Source organism: Oncorhynchus clarkii, chromosome 2 (assembly GCF_045791955.1).
Source record: "Oncorhynchus clarkii lewisi isolate Uvic-CL-2024 chromosome 2, UVic_Ocla_1.0, whole genome shotgun sequence".
Classification (NCBI taxonomy): Eukaryota; Metazoa; Chordata; class Actinopteri; order Salmoniformes; family Salmonidae; genus Oncorhynchus; species Oncorhynchus clarkii.
Genome location: NC_092148.1, coordinates 49,737,289 through 49,755,523, shown reverse-complemented (window position 1 = coordinate 49,755,523; position 18,235 = coordinate 49,737,289). Strand labels below are relative to the sequence as shown.

At 42.5% G+C, this 18,235-nt stretch overlaps 1 protein-coding gene across 1 annotated transcript; it reads left to right on the top strand.

The window, feature by feature from the left end:
- The first annotated feature begins 3,311 nt into the window (after window positions 1-3,311).
- On the top strand, window positions 3,312-14,419 carry LOC139368945 (nucleobindin-2-like). Its single transcript, XM_071108473.1, has 13 exons — window positions 3,312-3,468; window positions 4,800-4,937; window positions 5,259-5,366; window positions 5,605-5,737; window positions 6,455-6,552; window positions 7,734-7,919; window positions 10,957-11,047; window positions 11,210-11,268; window positions 11,370-11,462; window positions 11,597-11,686; window positions 11,827-11,997; window positions 12,781-12,841; window positions 13,047-14,419. The coding sequence occupies exons 2-13, from the start codon at window positions 4,800-4,802 to the stop codon at window positions 13,157-13,159; spliced, it is 1,341 nt and encodes a 446-aa protein (XP_070964574.1). The 5' UTR covers window positions 3,312-3,468; the 3' UTR covers window positions 13,160-14,419.
- Window positions 14,420-18,235: the final 3,816 nt, after the last annotated feature.

Here is an 18,235-nt window from a genome sequence, read left to right as displayed (position 1 = left end):
TTGGACACATATTTAACCCCATATTTACCCTCATACTTAATAATAATAGTCTGGGTATCCATTTGATTAGATGTTCAGGAGTCTTATGGCTTGGTGGTAGAAGCTGTTTAGAAGCCTCTTGGAACTAGACTTACGGTACCGCTGACTGTGCGGTAGCAGAGAGAACCATCTATGACTAGGGTGGCTTTTTGACCATTTTTAGGGCCTTCCTCTGACATCGCCTGGTATAGAGGTCCTGGCAGGAAGCTTGGCCCCAGTGATGTACTGGGGCATACACACTACCCTTTGTAGTAACTTGCAGTTGGAGGCTAAGCAGTTGCCATACCAGGCAGTGATGCAACCAGTCAGGGTGCTCTCAATGGTGCAGCTGTAAAACCTTTTGAGGATCTGAGGACCCATGCCAAATCTTTTCAGTCTCCTGAGGGGCAATAGGTTTTGTCGTGCCCTCTTCACGACTGTCTTGGTGTGCTTGGATCATGTTAGTTTGTTGGTGATGTGGACACCAAGGGACTTGAAACTCTCAACCTGCTCCACTACAGCCCCGTCGATGAGAATGGGGGTGTGCTCGGTCCTCCTTTTCCTGTAGTCCACAATCATCTCCTTTGTCTTAAATCACGTTGAGGGAGAGGTTGAGTCCCGTGACACTTGTGGGGGTTGTACCTCAAAACGGAGAACACTATCACGTTGGTAACAATAATTCGGGAGACAGGTGCAGGAATGCGTAATAATTTTATTAGGCCCCAAATTACGGTGTGCCGTGTAAGGGCACGAAGACCAAACAAACACCAAACAAACAGGTATACAAAACACAGGGTTGAAACCCAAACAAAAGAGCGAGGAGTACCTCAAATAAATACACACGCACACAATGATTAACACACGGGACAAGACCCGTAATCATCTGCTCAATCCACAAGGGCACGAAAGCCCAAAACACACAGCACAGGTACTCACGCGCACCAACGGACATTGTAACAATATTCGACCCCCAATGGAAACCAAAGGGCACATATATACAAATACTAATCAGTGGGAATAGGGGACGGGTGTGCATGATGAAAGGTCCGGAGGGATCCGTGACAAACACCATTGTGTTTGTTGGAGTGTTATCATTTCATAGTTAGCAGGCCAAACCGTTCAGACGCTACAGACGGAGCGATTTTTGGGATGTCTCCTGGTCTGACAAACAGCTCTTTAGCTCTACCACTTTCCACCGCAGATGCGGAAGGCCGAAAGACGGATGTGGTGGATTGAGACCCAGCCCATGCAAAACCAGATATCTCTAGCTTAAATTAACAGTTTTGATGGGTATTTTTGTAGTATGTTAATTGGATTGATGCGCGGGTGCGTCAATAGACTCTTAAGGATTTTAAGTGCTGTGCTCAAGGGCACGTCAACAGATCGTTTACCTTGTCGGCTCAGGTATTCAAACCAGCAACTTTTCGGTGACTGGCCCAATGCTCTAACCTGCCACCCCAATCAACATGTTGTTGGTGCAAGTCGGACAATTTTTATCCCCATAAAGCTTAAATCATACAGATGCTGAGACACGATAGTCCTGTGTCCCACTGTGACATAGCTACTTGACTCTGAGACCAACATCAGCCGAAGACACACAGCCCGAAAGCACACCTCGCCACAATTTCCAATCCGGTAAGCTCCGGTAAGCTTCCTCTATTCATTTGAATGTGTTGCCAGTTGGAGAAATTGCTTGAGCTGCGCTGAGAATGAGAAAAGTATGAAACAACAGTCCAATATTTTAGAACACTACTGTGCATACATGTTTTGGACTATGATAAACCCTTCTACAGATTCAACATCCAGAGTATTCTGTCGGGCTGCATCACCGCCTGGTACGGGAATTGCACCGCCCGCCCCGCAACCTACCCGCTCTCCAGGACATCTACAGCACCGGTGTTACAGGAAGGCTAAGAAGATCATCAAGGACCTTTAGCCACCCGAGCCACGGCCTGTTCACCCCGCTACCATCTAGAAGGCGGAGACAGGGTGCGTCAAAGCTGGAACCGAGAGACAGCTTCTATATCCAGGCCATCAGACTGTTAAACAGTCATCACTAGCTGGCTACCACCCAGTAATCTACCCTGCACCTCAGAGACTGCTGCCCTATGTACTGTACATAGAGTCATCGAACACCATTCACTCAACTAATGTTTACATACTGTTTTACCCACTTTATATGTACATACTGTATTCTAGTCAAAACTCATCCTTTATAAATACTGCTATACATATATTTTCTATTAATATACTGTCCATACTGTCAATACACACTATATTCTCAGAGTACTCTGTTCTCTTGGCCCTCCCACCCCAACGGGAATGTGCAGCCCAGTCCAAGCTCTTCTCTATCCTGGCACCCCAATGGTGGAACCAGCTTCCCCCTGAAGCTAGGACAGCCTATCCTATCTTCCAAAAACATCTTAAAACCAATCTCTTTGAAGAGCATCTTAAATCATTCAGAATGCCTTTTGTAAACTAACACTCAGACATGACTTTTTTTTCACACTTTACTAGCTCTGACTAGAAAATGTACTTACTGTGATGTGGTTTTCCCACCTAGCTTTTAAGATACAAACCGTAAGCAGTATTTTATTTTTTTAAATGTTGGATTATGTGTGTATTGTTAATGTATTGTTAGTTGTTACTGCACCGTTGGAGCTAGAAACATAAGCATTTTGATGCACCTGTGTTAACATCTTCAAATATGTGTATGTAACCAATAAACTTTGATTTGATTTAATGCAACACACTTTGAAAGGCGGTGGTCTCCGGCTTGACAAAAGTGATCCACTTGAATACGCCCATCGCCTACAAACGTGAACGTGGGTTTAATATATTCATACTAAACCATACTTGTTCTTGGTTCACACAGGTTTGCAAACGCCACGTACGTTTAGCTTCATAGCACCTTGACCAACACGTTTGACTGACACATCTTCTGCCCAACTGGCTGCCAATGCGACTATTTCACAAAGCGACGAGAATATTTCTACCCAATGAGGATAGTTGAGCCCACGTGGGGGCGTTACCATGTCAATTAGCCGGTAGGTTGATCTTACTACTAGGAAGAGTTGTCACTAGTTACCCCAGCCATAAAGTCAAAATTGGCATCGTAAAAAAAAAAATGTTGTTGCTTTTTGGTCTTAATTTAAGATTATGGTTAGACATAAGGTTAGCAGTGTGGTTAAGGTTAGGGTTCGGGTTAGTTTTAAATTCGGGATATCAAGAAGAAGGAATATATCTTTTTTTTTAATAGGCGGGGTTTGGCATAATTGTGACTTTGTGGCTGTGATAACTAGTGATGACCACTAGGGTTAGGAAGAGACTCTGGCCGGTGTGTAGTGCATGACAGCTGGAAACGGACTCCAGTCTTTTTAACGTTTGGATAAATTAACGTCTCAAAAGCGCAACGTGACAGACAATTACTTGAAAGGGGCAACTGTCAAAGTAAGTTTCTGTTTCTCTTAGCTTTTAAATGACATTTATTATCATGCTATTATGGATAAATTACAGTTCAGTAACGTTAGTTGGACCAGTTGAAGGGAAATCATCCACAGCCTACTTGTTCGACACTTAAGTAGTTATTATGATGTTTCCGGTATTTCTTACACATATAGCCAGAACTCATTATTATCAAGAATATTATCAGGAAAGACCCACAATATGGACCTGATCAAATTAGATAGCTAGATCACAGATGTAACAACAGGTTCAAAACTACTGGATGCTGCTGATGTGGTCGTGTCGTGAAGTAATACCTAAACAGGTTGACAAGGTTCTCTTTCAGGTGTTAAAGCCCAAGAGAACTGGGCCAAGTTCAGTTGCCAAACGTTGTCGATAGAAATGCCTTGAACAGAGTCGACATTTTAATTACATTTTGTATTGAACCTTTATATAACTAGGCGAAGTCAGTTAAGAACAAATTCGTATTTACAATGGCGGCCAAACCCGGACGACGCTGGGCCAAATGTGCACCACCCTATGGAATTCCCAATCACGGCCAGATGTGATACAGCCTGGATTCGAACCAGGGACTGTAGTGGTGCCACTTGTACTGAGATGCAGTGCCTTAGACCACACCACTGCACCATTCGGGACATGGGACATTATGCCTTGTTCTACATGTTGGAGAGGCATTTTTGTTCTACATAAGATGTTTCTATCTGAATGTTCCAAAACGTTATGTCCTGCTGAACACACTCCCTGGTTTATCCCACAGACACGTGAGTGGCACAATCACCACTGTTTTCTTTTGGTGGGGAGGTTACTGTGGAGATTGAGATTAAACTAGTTTAACATTTTACTTGTCAACACATTGGTCAATAGGGAGGAGTGTGTGTGTGTGGGTTCACTGGTTGCAAAATCAATGGCCCATTTCCCAGGCCAGTGAGCTTACTGTAAGAAGGTGATGTTTACAGTATAAACCTATTTGTTCTTATCACTATGAAACATTTAGGAATGTAATATACACTCTATACATAAAGAGCTCCATTGGCAACTGGCAATATCAATTACGTACATATACGCTCAAACAGATGCTGTACATCTTGCCATTCTATGTCTGTGAAAAATAGATTGTTATTTCATTTGACCAATTGTGAAATATTACATTTGTCTGTTTTTATATTCAGCAATTTCTCATAGTTTCCCTTGAAGCAGCTGTTGTGTAGCCAATAAACCTTAGCCTGGTGATGTTTTCCTGTGTACTTTCCCTTGAAGCAGCTGTTGATGTAGCCACTTATTAACCTTAGGCTGGTGATGTTCTCCTGTGTACACAGATGTTGTGGAGTAAAGCCTTCTGCCGCTGCCCTGTGCTCGTCCTGAGTTTGTGGTTCTGTGTGGAAGCAGTGCCCATCGCTGTGGACAAGACTAAAGTGGAAACCCCAGAGCAGAAACTTGAGGCGCCACAGAGTGTGGTGTGTGTGTGTGTGTGTGTGCGTTGCAGTACTTATGTGCAATTTGATGAAGAAGTGATAACGACTGTGTAGGAAGCAGATGGTCTTTTTAATACTTGACAAATAATATTTTGAGACTGGCTAAGGCTAGGCTATTTGAACGCATAAGAAAGAAGAAAGGCACTCTGAGCATCAATAATGTGTAAGAAAGAGGAAGTGCTGCAGGAAAAGGAAGGAGGTTTAGACCTAGGCCATATGAATCCAATGTGAACCTCTCCCCTTTCATCTCTGTCCCACTTACGCACTACAATGTGGATTTTGACCGTTTTTTGTTTGTTTCAGGACACGGGGCTTCACTATGACCGCTACCTCAGGGAAGTCATTGATTTCCTGGAGAAGGACCAGCATTTCAGAGAGAAGCTCCACAACACAGACATGGAGGACATTAAGGTACCCCAGCAGCTACAGCATTTGCAGGGTTGTGTTCATTAGGCACCAAACGGGGGGAAAAAACAGGGAGGGACTACCCAGACTTGTCCAATAAGAAATGCTCATTTTATTTTTCTGCTGCAAAATGTTTAACGGTTTGTTGCATGCCCTAATGAACATGACCCCGCTGGCCTCCTGGTCGGTTTCCATTTATTGTTATTGGTCACTCAAATCTCTGGTTGCGTATGTTTCTGAGCAGCAAGGCAAACTGGCCAAAGAGCTGGACTTTGTCGGCCATCACGTGAGGACCAAACTTGACGAGTTGAAGAGGCAGGAGGTGAACAGGCTACGGACGCTCATCAAAGCTAAACAAGACATTGAGGGAGGGCATGGTATGCTGGTCTGTTGTTCAAATATGTCCCTTCCTGTCCAACTGGCAGCCATCCTATCAGCAGGAACTTTTGTCCAATTGACAGGACATATGATGCAATCCACCACCAACATCCTAAGCTTAATGTAGTCCGTCACATAGGAAAATGGAAGTGACTCGAGGCTATTGTGCAAGTAAATAGGAACGTGTCACATGTTGTGAAAATGTCCATGTTGACACATTTTGGAAGAGGGTTTGAGGTACTACTAACAAGCATGGTCTTGCACACAAACAAGACCATGCTTATATTGGGACTGCCAGAAATACCTAGCTGTGGTCACCGCCAAAGCAAGAGTCAGTCATCAAAACAATCTCTCAACTGCCTGTGAATTCTTAGCCCAGTCTTTTAGCATTGCACTACCATTGTCCAATATCTGCAATATTAATAACTGCTTGGTGTCATCATTCAAAAGAGGTGTGAGTGACTAGTTTATTATTGTTACGAGAGGATAATAATGTACAATATTCTAGAGTAAAGGTCACTAATTTATTACAAACACAATTTATTACAATGATTGAATTGTGGATACATTTGAGCTGTAACTATACAATTACCTCATCATATGAAGTAAGCACATACTTTTTGGCAGCAGTTGTCAGCAAGCAATTTGTAACCACTTAAATCGTACAGAATTAGTTTCCCTCCTAATAGGAAACTTCTCCCCCCCCCCCCCTCCAGAAATGAACCACAAGGCGCTGCTCATGCAGTTTGAGTACATGAACCACATGAACCCACACACCTTCGAAGTGGAGGACCTGGATAAGCTTATTAAATCGGTAGGAATGTTGTTTATACACACACTACAACATGATGCAATGTTTAAAATGACCACACAATGGTTCTTGAAACCACCCTGCTCAGAACATATGGTGCATGGACCAAAATGATGCCAGGGTCCATACTCGAAAAGAGAGTTTAAAAGTTCACATGCTGACAATGGCCTGCCGGCTGAAATGTTGGCTCTGCACTTGATGCCTCTTGAATGAATAAGCATAAAATAACTTTTAAACTCTTCTGAGCTAGGACATCCATTTTGAGCCAACAGCCCAAAGGGGTTATAGTCTTGAAGCTAACTTATTGTTTGAATAGAAAATGTATTGGAAAGTTCATCCTGACCATGCACATGTGTTCTGTCTGGTGATGTTAGACCATGGAAAAATGTTTAGAGGACGACAGTGTCCCCAGGACATTTAAATGGTCGATTTGACCTATAGAGGTCTTTGAATGACCTTTTTAATGCTCCTCTTTATCCATGGTGAACAAATTAACGTTTTTGTTGCTATTAACAATCCTGAGCTTTCACTTGTAGATTTAATTACACAGAGGTAGTGAAGCATTCTGAGCTATTTGTCCTTTGTTGGTGAGAGCTGGCTTGCCAGAGGTAAAGAGCCAAATCAGCTTTGACAGTTGAGAGAGCCTGGGGTTGTGTGTGTGTGTGAACTAAACTTGAAAATTCAAGATTTCTCCTTGGTAAGTAAGGACGCAAACCTACTTCTTGTTTTTCTTGATATCTGAATTAAGACGATTTTGCACATTTACACTCAACTAAAAGTGATTTCAGTTTGAGCTCTGACCTTTCCAGTGCCTAATGTGAATCCTTTGGTTGCGCGCTACTTCTAAGTGATGAGTCTGAAATCAGTGATGTTGCTATGTGAACTAATATCATTTGCACTTAAAACTAATCGTCAAGAGCATGTCACATCCTTTCTCAGTCTCTTCTATAATAGTCTTCTATAATAGTATTTTTATTGGTTTGAAATCCATCCAGATCCATGGGTAACTAGTCTCTGACACAGAGCTGTGGACTTAAATAGTATTTATTTTTCTCAATTCCACATCTACCCAAATCTAAAGCATTTTCAGAGGTGTCTAAGGCTAGGGGTTGACTTGAAATTGTCCTTTTGTTTTCATTTGTTCAGTTCTCGTTCTCTCCTTTTCCTTGTTGATATTTATATAGGCTACCAGTGACCTGGAAAACTATGACAAGGATCGTCACGAGGAGTTTAAGAGGTACGAGATGATGAAGGAGCACAAGAGGAAGGAGCACCTGAAGAACCTCGACGAGGAGCAACGCAAGGACGAGGAACAGCACTACGAAGAGCTGAGGAAGAAACACGCAAACCATCCCAAAATCAACCACCCTGTAAGACATTTACCCTGCTACGATAACTAAACCCAAAGCTAAATACCATGCGAGACATTTACCTTGATACTGTAACTTAACCTAAATTCAACCACCCTGTAAGACATTTACCCTGCTACGATAACTAAACCCAAAGCTAAATACCATGCGAGACATTTACCTTGATACTGTAACTTAACCTAAATTCAACCATCCTATAAGACTTTTACAATGATACCATAACTAAACCCTCTATTGCATGACTGCACATTTACCCCAACATGATGGTTAGGCCTATTCCATCAACAATTGCGCCAATAAAATAGTTCCCACTGCCAATTTGTTGCATGAACCGTTTCACCGGCCCAAAAAGTATCCACCCATCGAGCATCATTTTGTTTGGTCAATATTTAGGGAAGTTTACAGACAATTTGCTGTTTCCATTAGGCTAATTTATCCAACAGCTACTTTACTTGCTTAAAAAGGGTTGGACGGAAACATGATTGCATTAACTAAACCCTAAATCAACCACCGTATTGGACATTTCAATCAAATGTATTTTTAAAGCTCTTTTTACGTCAGCTGATGTCACAAAGTGCTGTACAGAAACCCAGCCTAAAACCCCAAACAGCAAGCAATGCAGATGTAGAAACACGGTGGCTAGGAAAAACTCCCTAGAAAGGCAGGAACCTAGGAAGAAACCTAGAGAGGAACCAGGCTCTGAGGGGTGGCCAGTCCTCTTCTGGCTGTGCCAGGTGGAGATTATAACAGTACATGACCAAGATGTTCAAACGTTCATAGATGACCACCAGGGTCAAATCATAATAATCACAGTGGTTGTAGAAGGTGCAACAGGTCAGCACCTCAGGAGTACATTTCAGTTGGCTTTTCATAGCCGATCATTCAGAGTTAGAGACAGCAGGTGCGGTAGAGAGAGAGTCGAAAAAAGCAGGTCCGGGACAAGGTAGCACGTCCGGTGAACAGGTCAGGGTTCCATAGTCGCAGGCAGAACAGTTGAAACTGGTGCAGCAGCACGACCAGGTGGACTGGGGACGCAAGGAGTCATCAGGCCAGGTAGTCATGAGGCATGGTCTCAGGGCTCAGGTCCTCCGGGAGGGAAGAGGGAGAGAGAGCATACTTAAATTCACACAGGACACCGAATAAGACAGGAAAAATACTCCAGATATAACAGATTGACCCTAGCCCCCAGACAAACTATTGCAGCATAAATACTGGAGGCTGAGATTTTACAATGATACTATAACTAAACCCAAAGTCAATCACCATGTAAGATATTTACCTTGACAATCAACCACCCTCTAAGATATTTCAGTGATATTAAACCCCAAATTACTGAACCCCAAATGAACTAGCCTGGTCTTCAATCTTTTTTGTTCTGTAGACCTATAGCCAACCATATGAGTTGGCTATAATGCAAAAACAGATCTAGGATAAGACTACAACTTTACCACCCTGTAGGAATTTACAGTGATACTAATCTAACAAAGACCCCGTTACTGTATATGAGTTTTCTATAAATAATGGGGCCAATGTGTGACATTGGGATAAACATTTTCAAAGTGGTTTGAAACAACAACAAAATATATATATATATATATATATATATATAACTCCACCTATACAACAACATAGGCCAAGGACTATACAGTGCCTTCAGAAAGTATTCCCACTCCTTGACTTTTTCCACATATTGTTGTGCTAGAGCCTGCATTTAAAATTAATTACATTTTAGATTTTTTTGGTCACTGGCATACACACAATACCCTATAATGTCAAAGTGGAATTTTTACAAATTACTATCAAAAATGAAAAGCTGAAATGTCTTGAGTCAATAACCCTTTGTTATGGCAAGCCTAAATACATTCAGGAGTAAACATTTGCTTAACTAGTCACACAATAAGTTGCATGGAATCACTCTGTGCAAATAATATTGTTTAACATGATTTTTGAATGACTTCATCATCTCTGTTCCCCACACATAAAAATAATTGTAAGGTCCCTTGGTTGAGCAGTGAATTTCAAACACAGATCCAATCACAAAGACCAGAGGTTTTCCAATGCCTCACAAAGGGCACCTTATTGGATGGGTAAAAAAAGCAGACATTGAATATCCCTTTGAGCATGGTGAATGTATTAATTACACTTTGGATGGTGTATCAATACACCCAGTCACTACAAAGATACAGGTGTCCTTCCTAACACAGTTGCCGGAGAGGAAGGAAACAGCTCAGGGATTTCACCATGAGGCCAATGGTGACTTTAAAAGAGTTAGAGTTGAATGGCTGTAATGTGAGAGAACTTTTGATTTGATCCTTAGTTATTGGTCATATATCACATCATATAATACAATCGGTGTAGACTTTAGTCAAATGCTTACATATGAGCCCATTCCCAACAGTGTAGAGTTAAAAAGTAAGACAAATGTCTGCTAAATCAAGGAATTTTTATTTGACCTTCATTTAACTAGGCAAGTCCGTTACGAACACATTCTTATTTTCAATGACAGCCTAGGAACAGTTGGCTAACTGCCTTGTTATGGGGCAGAACAACAGATTTTTTTTTTTACCTTGTCAGCTCGGGGATCCGATCTTGCAACCTTTCAGATACTACGCTCTAACCACTTGGCTACCTGCCGCCCCAAATAGTAACACAATAAATAAAAAACGCAGAAGGCTATATGCAAGGAGAACCAGCAGCAGCGTGTGAGGAAGTGTGTGTGTGGTGTCAATATGCATGTGTATGTGTGTTTTGTGTACTTGAGCTTATGTATACAGTTGAAGTCCATGATTCCATGTGTGTTGTTTCATAGTTGTGATGGCTTTACAAGTATTCTACAATGTAGAAAATAGTACAAATAAAGAAAAACCCTGGAATGAGTAGGTGTGTCTAAACTTTTTACCGGTAGGGTATAAAATGCTGATTATTATCAATAAGTTGTCCGGCATAGGAAATCCTCACTGGTTCCCTAGTTTACACTGTATATGTGTATTTCTATAAACTGTACTAGTGAAGAGTGTGTGTGTGTGTGTGTGTGTAGGGAGGTCAGGACCAGCTGAAAGAGGTCTGGAAGGAGTCTGACGGTTTGGACCCAAATGACTTTGACCCCAAGACCTTCTTCAAACTCCACGGTAAAGTTCACACAAGTAGCCATTCACAGGTTCAAAAAAGCCTAATAAAATAGTGTCACGTTCTCAAATTACACACCAATCACAATGGACCTTATTAAGAAATCATCAAGTTAAGCACTTTTTTTTTTTGAAGCCATTTTCTTTTTTCCTCTTTTTTTGCAGACAACAACGGAGATGGCTACATTGATCAACAGGAGCTTGAAGCCCTGTTCACTAAAGAGGTGTGTGTGTGTGTGTGTGTGTGTGTGTGTGTGTGTGTGTGTGTGTGTGGTGGTGTAAAACGAGCAGGCCCAGAGTTGAAAAATGTGTTGTTTTTTTGTAGCTGGAGAAGATGTACAGCCCTAATCTTGAAGAGGATGACATGACAGAGATGGAGGAGGAGCGACTGCGCATGAGGGAACACGTCATGAATGAGGTGAGCTGGCAGGAGGGATGGGGTATGATGGAGTCACTGAGTCATACAGACACACACACACACACACACAAAATCAACACTGCTTCTTCAGTCAACCTATTTGCTGCTGTTTCATTCCTTTCATCTGTACTCAGGTGGACACCAACAAGGATAGACTGGTCTCCCTGGATGAGTTCCTGATTTCCACAAACAAGAAAGAATTCCAAGAGCCAGACAGCTGGGAGGTAAGGGACAGGCAACTACCGCGACCTCAGTGTGGTTTCCTGCTGAAGCCTGAAGTGGTCAAGAGGAACTGAATGCCATTGACCCTAATAATGGCGCTTCTACCCTCCACTCCTCTCTCTCCCCATCTTCTCCTCTCCAGACTCTGGAGCAGGCCCCAGCCTACACGGACGAGGAGATGCAGTTGTTTGAGGAGCAGCTGGCCCAGGAGGAGAGCAACCTCAAGCAGAAGAACGTAGAGCTGCAGAAACAGAAAGAGGAGCTGGAAAGGCAGCAGGAGCAACTCGACGCCCAGAAAGCTGAGCTGCAGCAGGTAACCTAATACAGTACCTCATATCAATGTTAGCATTTATAAAATGTCAGAATAAACCGCTATTAACAGCTAACGTACCCTTTTGACACAAAATGCGTCTGCAGTCCCATAGCAGCGCGCTTTGACACAGTAGCATTACTTAATAAATAACTTAATAAATAAGTGACTCGTAATTTGACTTTTTTTTATTCTGTGTATTCTATTCTGCTCACCCTAAACAAAAGAGAGTGCATTTTAAGCTACAATTTGTCTATTGTAAAAAAAAAAAAAAATGTACCCCCTTTTTCTCCCCAATTTCGTGGTATCCAATTATTAGTCGTACTATCTTGTCTCATCGCAAAAGCTCCCGTACGGGCTCGGGAGAGATGGTCAAAAGTCTCATGATTCCTCCGAAACACAACCCAACCAAGCCGCACTGCTTCTTAACACAGTGCGCATCCAACCCGGAAGCCAGCCGCACCAATGCGTCGGCAGGAAAGCACCTTGGTTAGCGCGCACTGTGCCCGGCCCGCCACAGGAGTCGCTGGTGCGCGATGAGACAAGGATATCCCTACCGGCCAAACCCTCCCTAACCCGGACGACGCTAGGTCAATTGTGCGTCGCCCCACGGACCTCCCAGTCGCGGCCGGCTGCGACGCGAACCCAGAGTCTCTGGTGGCACAGCAGTGCCCTAGACCTCTGCGCCACCTGGGAGGCCTATTGTAACTTTTTGGAACTGGGTCATCGCTCTCTGTTTTCCTGGGGTCAAATAACATCTCCATCTCTTGTCTGTCTTGTCCTCAGGCGGTGGAACAAATGCAGATAATAAAATTTGAAAAAGCAAATGTGGCCGTTGAGGTCAAAGGTCAGTACAAGTTGCCTTCAGTAATAACATCCTCTATTATTGACTAGTATTGCCAACATGAATAATGACCATCGGTCGAATCCTAACTTCCTCTTAAGCCAAATTTTCACTTGGTCAAGCATTGATGTCAATGGAAGATGAAGTGAAAATTTCGAGGAAGTTAGAGGAAAATCCTATTTGTTTCAAACGCGATTATGTGCTTTAGATGGAGGAGCTACAGTAGCAGTGCCCCCTGGAGGTCAATCATTGCCAGTACTACCAGGAGACAGCCAACCTCTATCCCCGAGTCACCACCAAGACTTACCTGCACACTCTTAGCGGGCCCGGCAGCTTTTTCTGTGTGTGTGAATCTCTTGATGTGTGTGTGGGCGCTCATGTGTTTTTGTGTGCATATGTGTGTAAATTAATCTTGCAACGAATCCGTTTGAGTTAGTTTTAATGTGTTGTCGGCGCTCTACGCTCCCACATTATACCCGGACGCACACATACAGTCCAACAATTTCCCGAGACCAGCTAAACCAATCAGAATGAAGCCTTGGATTTTGACCCACTTCCAGTCGTCGCATTCCGGAGCTGGCAGGAACAGCCAGCACAACCAACGAGACTTGAAATAATTGCTGAACCAGGCATTTTGTAGACAATCCACTCTTGTTATTAGTTATTTTCCTTCTTGCCACAACCAGCACATGGTTCGATATGGGAAGTAATTTGGGATGATTGAGAAGAGGGTTTTGTTCCTGAATACGTGCAATGTTTTGTTTTCTACCTAGTTAGGTATGCTACCCCGTGGGATTATTTCTGTGGGGACAGATTTGTTTAAAATACAAAATACATTTTGGTTAAATAGTTTACGGAGGTGGGTCAAATGAATGTCAATTTTGATATGCTGCTTGATAGTATGCTGTCATGATAAATAATGTAGAACCTTACCTGGAGATGGTTTACTGTGATAACCTTGCTGATTCATTCCTGATATTAATAATTGCCCATACAGATACATTAAGCTAGAGATACATTACTGTAGTACAGAGATGCATTACACATACATACAGAAACATTACGGTAGTACAGAGATGCATTACACATACATACAGAAACATTACGGTAGTACAGAGATGCATTACACAGATACATTACTGTAGTACAGAGATGCATTACACAGATACATACAGATACATTACTGTAGTACACAGATACATACAGATACATTACTGTAGTACAGAGATGCATTACACAGGTACATACAGATGCATTACACAGATACATACAGATACATTACTGTAGTACAGAGATGCATTACACAGATACATACAGATACATTACTGTAGTACAGAGATGCATTACACAGATACATACATTACTGTAGTACACAGATACATTAAGAAGGTACTGTAGTAATTTAATATTGGACGAAATAATGTTTACATGCCATAAACTGCTAATTGTTTTTGTGTAACAAAAATGCCCCATTTGATGTTGACTTAGAATGTTGTAAATTGTTTCATTGTGGTTGATAGGGACAATAGTGATAATAAGGAGTCTTGAATGTGTCATTTATCTTCATTTCCAGTGTCTGTATTTCTGTGTGTGACCTTGTCTTTATTTGTGAGAGTATATATTATGATCACAGTTTAGGACCAAAGTCTATTGTGGGGATATAATAATAATAATAATAATAACAATAATATATTTCATTTGTATAGCGCTTTTCATTGCAGTGTTATCTCAAAGTTCTACATAGGCAAAAATAATGATAATACAAATTACTATTAAAAACACATTTAGAATCAAGGCAGGAAATAGCAATAGTCGGCTAGGTGATAAAAGGACTTTCCAGATTAGCACTAAGAAAGGCCTGTTTTAAATTCTGATTGATGGCGCGGCTCTCAGATGATCAATGAGAGAATTCCATAGGCGAGGGGCAATGGAGCAGAAGGCCTGGTCCTCCATAGTACGGAGAATTGTCTTCGGGACTTGAAGCGGTGGTGAGTTGCTGTAGTGTTAGCCAGTGGAGTTCAGCAAGAATGGGGACGATGTGGGCTGACTATCTTGGAGAAATTGTAGCCTCTGAAGTGGCCCCCTGAACGGAGCGTTGCCATAGTCAAGCGGGGAGAGGATGAAGGCGTGGACGAGTTTACCTGAGTCTGCCTGGGAGAGCGATGGTTTGAGAAGGGGGATATTTCTTAAATATGTTTTATATGGGCATCAAAGGACAATGGACTGGTTGCATTTCTTACTACAGTAGCCATTATCTTGTCCACTCAATCTTTTACACACTGAAACACACACAGTACCCATCATTACATACAGAGATGCACTCAGGGGCCAGTTTCATGAGAATAGTTTGCTCCTACAGACAATGAGTCACGTGGCCGTGGCTTGATCTGTAAAGCAGGTAGACGGGCATCAAGGCATTCAGTTACTGTTAGATTGACTGTTAGAATGGGAAAAACGAGTGACCTAAGCGATTTTGAGCATGGTATGATTGTCGGTGCCTGTTGCGCCGGTTCCAGTATCTCAGAAATGTCCGGCCTCCTGGGCTTTCCACTCACGACAGTGTCTAGGGTGGACAGAGAATGGTGCGACAAACAAAAAACATCCATTCAGCGGTAGTCCTGTGGGTGAAAACAGCTTGTTGATGAAAGAGGTGGAAGGAAAAAGGCAAGAATGGTGCAAGGCAACAGGTGATCCACAAACGGACAAATAACGGCACATTACAGCAGTGGTGTGCAAAACGACATCTTGGAACGTACAACTCTTCGGTCCTTGTCACGGGTGGGCTATTGCAGCAGACGACCACACCGGGTTTCAATCTGATCAGCGAAAAACAAGAAGTGGCTCCAGTGGGCACGCGATCACCAACACTGAACGATTGAGGAGTGGAAAAACATTGCCTGGTCCAACGAATCCCGGTTGATGTTGCTTCATGCTGATGGCAAAGTCAGGATTTGGTGTGAACAGCATGAGTCCATGGCCCCATCCTGCCTGGTGTCAACAGTTCAGACTGGTGGCGGTGGTGTAATGGTGTGGGGAATGTTTTCCAATTGATACCAAATCAGCAACGTTTGAACGCCACAGCGTATCTGAACATATCCAGACCCCAAATAATTCAGGCTGTTTTGGAGGCAAAGGGGGGTCTGATCCGGTACTAGATCGGTGTACAAAACATTAGGAACACCTGAATGGTGCACATACACAATCCATGTCTCAATTGTCTCAAGGCTTAAAAATCCTTCTTTAACCTGTCATCTCCCCTTCATCTATACTGTTTGAAGTGGATTTAACAATTGACATCAATAAGGGATCATAGCTTTCACCTGGATTCACCTGGTCAGTCTGTCTAATGTTTTGTAAACTCAGCGTATATATGATATTAATTATTATTTTAGATTTTTTTTAAACCACCAGTTTTGTAGAAATGATAATTGACCTATATATTTTGAGATAACTGGCCTGTTTCTGCCCTACACATTTTTTTTACGAACAAATCAGTCCCAAATGTATTTTTGCTTGCATCATTGTGTTGCTTAAACGGGTATATATAGTGCCTTCGGAAAATATTGAGACCCCTTGACTTTTTCCACATTTTGTTAGGTTACAACCATATTCGAAAATTGATTGAATTGTGTTTTTTTCTCATAAATCTACACACAATACCCCAATATGACAAAGCAACAACAGGTTTTTAGAAATGATTGCTAATTTATAAAAATACAAAAAATAACTGAAATACACATTTACCTAAGTATTCAGACCCTTTACTCAGTACTTGGTTGAAGCACCTTTGGCAGCGATTACAGCCTAGAGTCTTCTTAGGTATAAGAAGATGTTCGATCGGGTTAAAGTCCGGGCTCTGGCTAGGCCACTCAAAGACATTCAGAGACTTGTCCTGAAGCCACTCCTGCATTGTCTTGGCTGTGTGCTTAGGGTCGTTGTCCTGTTTGAAGGTGAACCTTCGCCCCAGTCTGAGGTCCTGAGTGCTCTGGAGCAGGTTTGCATCAAGGATCTCTCTGTACTTTGCTCCGTTCATCTTTCCCTCGATCCTGACTAGTCTCCCAGCCCCTGCTGCTGAAAAACATCCCCATAGCATGATGCTGCCACCACCATGCTTCACCGTAGGGATGGTGCCAGGTTTCCTCCAGACGTGACGCTTGGCATTCAGACTTAAGGGTTCAATCTTGGTTTCATCAGACCAGAGAATCTTGGGTGGGCTGTCATGTGCCTTTTACTGAGGAGTGGCTTCCGTCTGGCCACTCCTCAGTGGCCACCATAACGGCCTGATTGGTGGAGTGCTGCAGAGATGGTTGTCCTTCTGGAAGGTTCTCCCATCTCCACAGAGGAACTCTAGAGCGCTGTCAGAGTGGCCATTGGGTTCATGGTCACCTCCCTGACCCCCGGATTTCTCAGTTTGGCCGGGCGGCCAGCAATAGGAAGAGTCTTGGTGATTAGAAACTTCTTCCATTTAAGAATGATGGAGGCCACTGTGTTCTTGGGGACCTTCAATGCTGCAGAAATGCTTTGGCACCTTTCCCCAGATCTGTGACTCGACACAATCATGTCTTGGAGCTCTACCGACGTTTTTTTCTCTGTCATGCACTGTCAACTGTGGGACATTATACAGACAGGTGTGTGTCTTTCCAAATCATGTCCAATCAGTTGAACTTACCACAGGTGGGCTCTAATCAAATTGTTTGTAGAAACATCTCAAGGATGATCAATGGAAACAGGATGCACCTGAGCTAAACTTCGAGTCTCATAGCAATGGGTCTGAATACTTATGTAAATAAATTGCTAAAACCTGTTTTTGCTTTGGTATTATGTGTAGATTGCTGAGTATCTTTTATTTTATATTTAATCCATTTTAGAATAAGGCTGTAACACAACAAAATGTGGAAAAAGTCAAAGGGTCTCAATACTTTCCAAAGGCACTGTAATTTATTTTTGTCACCATTTTGTCTCATTGAAACAGGCAAGCATTGTACATAGCCCAATATTGAATTGTTAACATGGGAACATGGGAAATACTCACTTCCTCCCCATAAAGATTTCGAAGAGAGGGCCCCTGCCTTCACGAGGTGATATTACACAGGTGCCGTTTAGAATTTTCCTGGGCCTGCAAAACATTTTAATGTCCACCTTGGCAGCGGAGAGAAAAAAAGTACAGCTTTAAAGTTAATGTCCTGCAATTCTACACATTTTACCATGGGGCAGAGAGAAACGTTTAAAGTGTTAAAACAAATTTCATGGCGTTCTACTCATTTTTGCATTGGGTGGAGAGAGAAATGGGCAGTTTTAAAGCAAATTTCCTGCAATTCTACATATTTTGCCATGACATATCCCGCGTTCACATGCTAGCAGTGTTATCGGAAATTCCTAGTTCTGACTGGGAAGTTT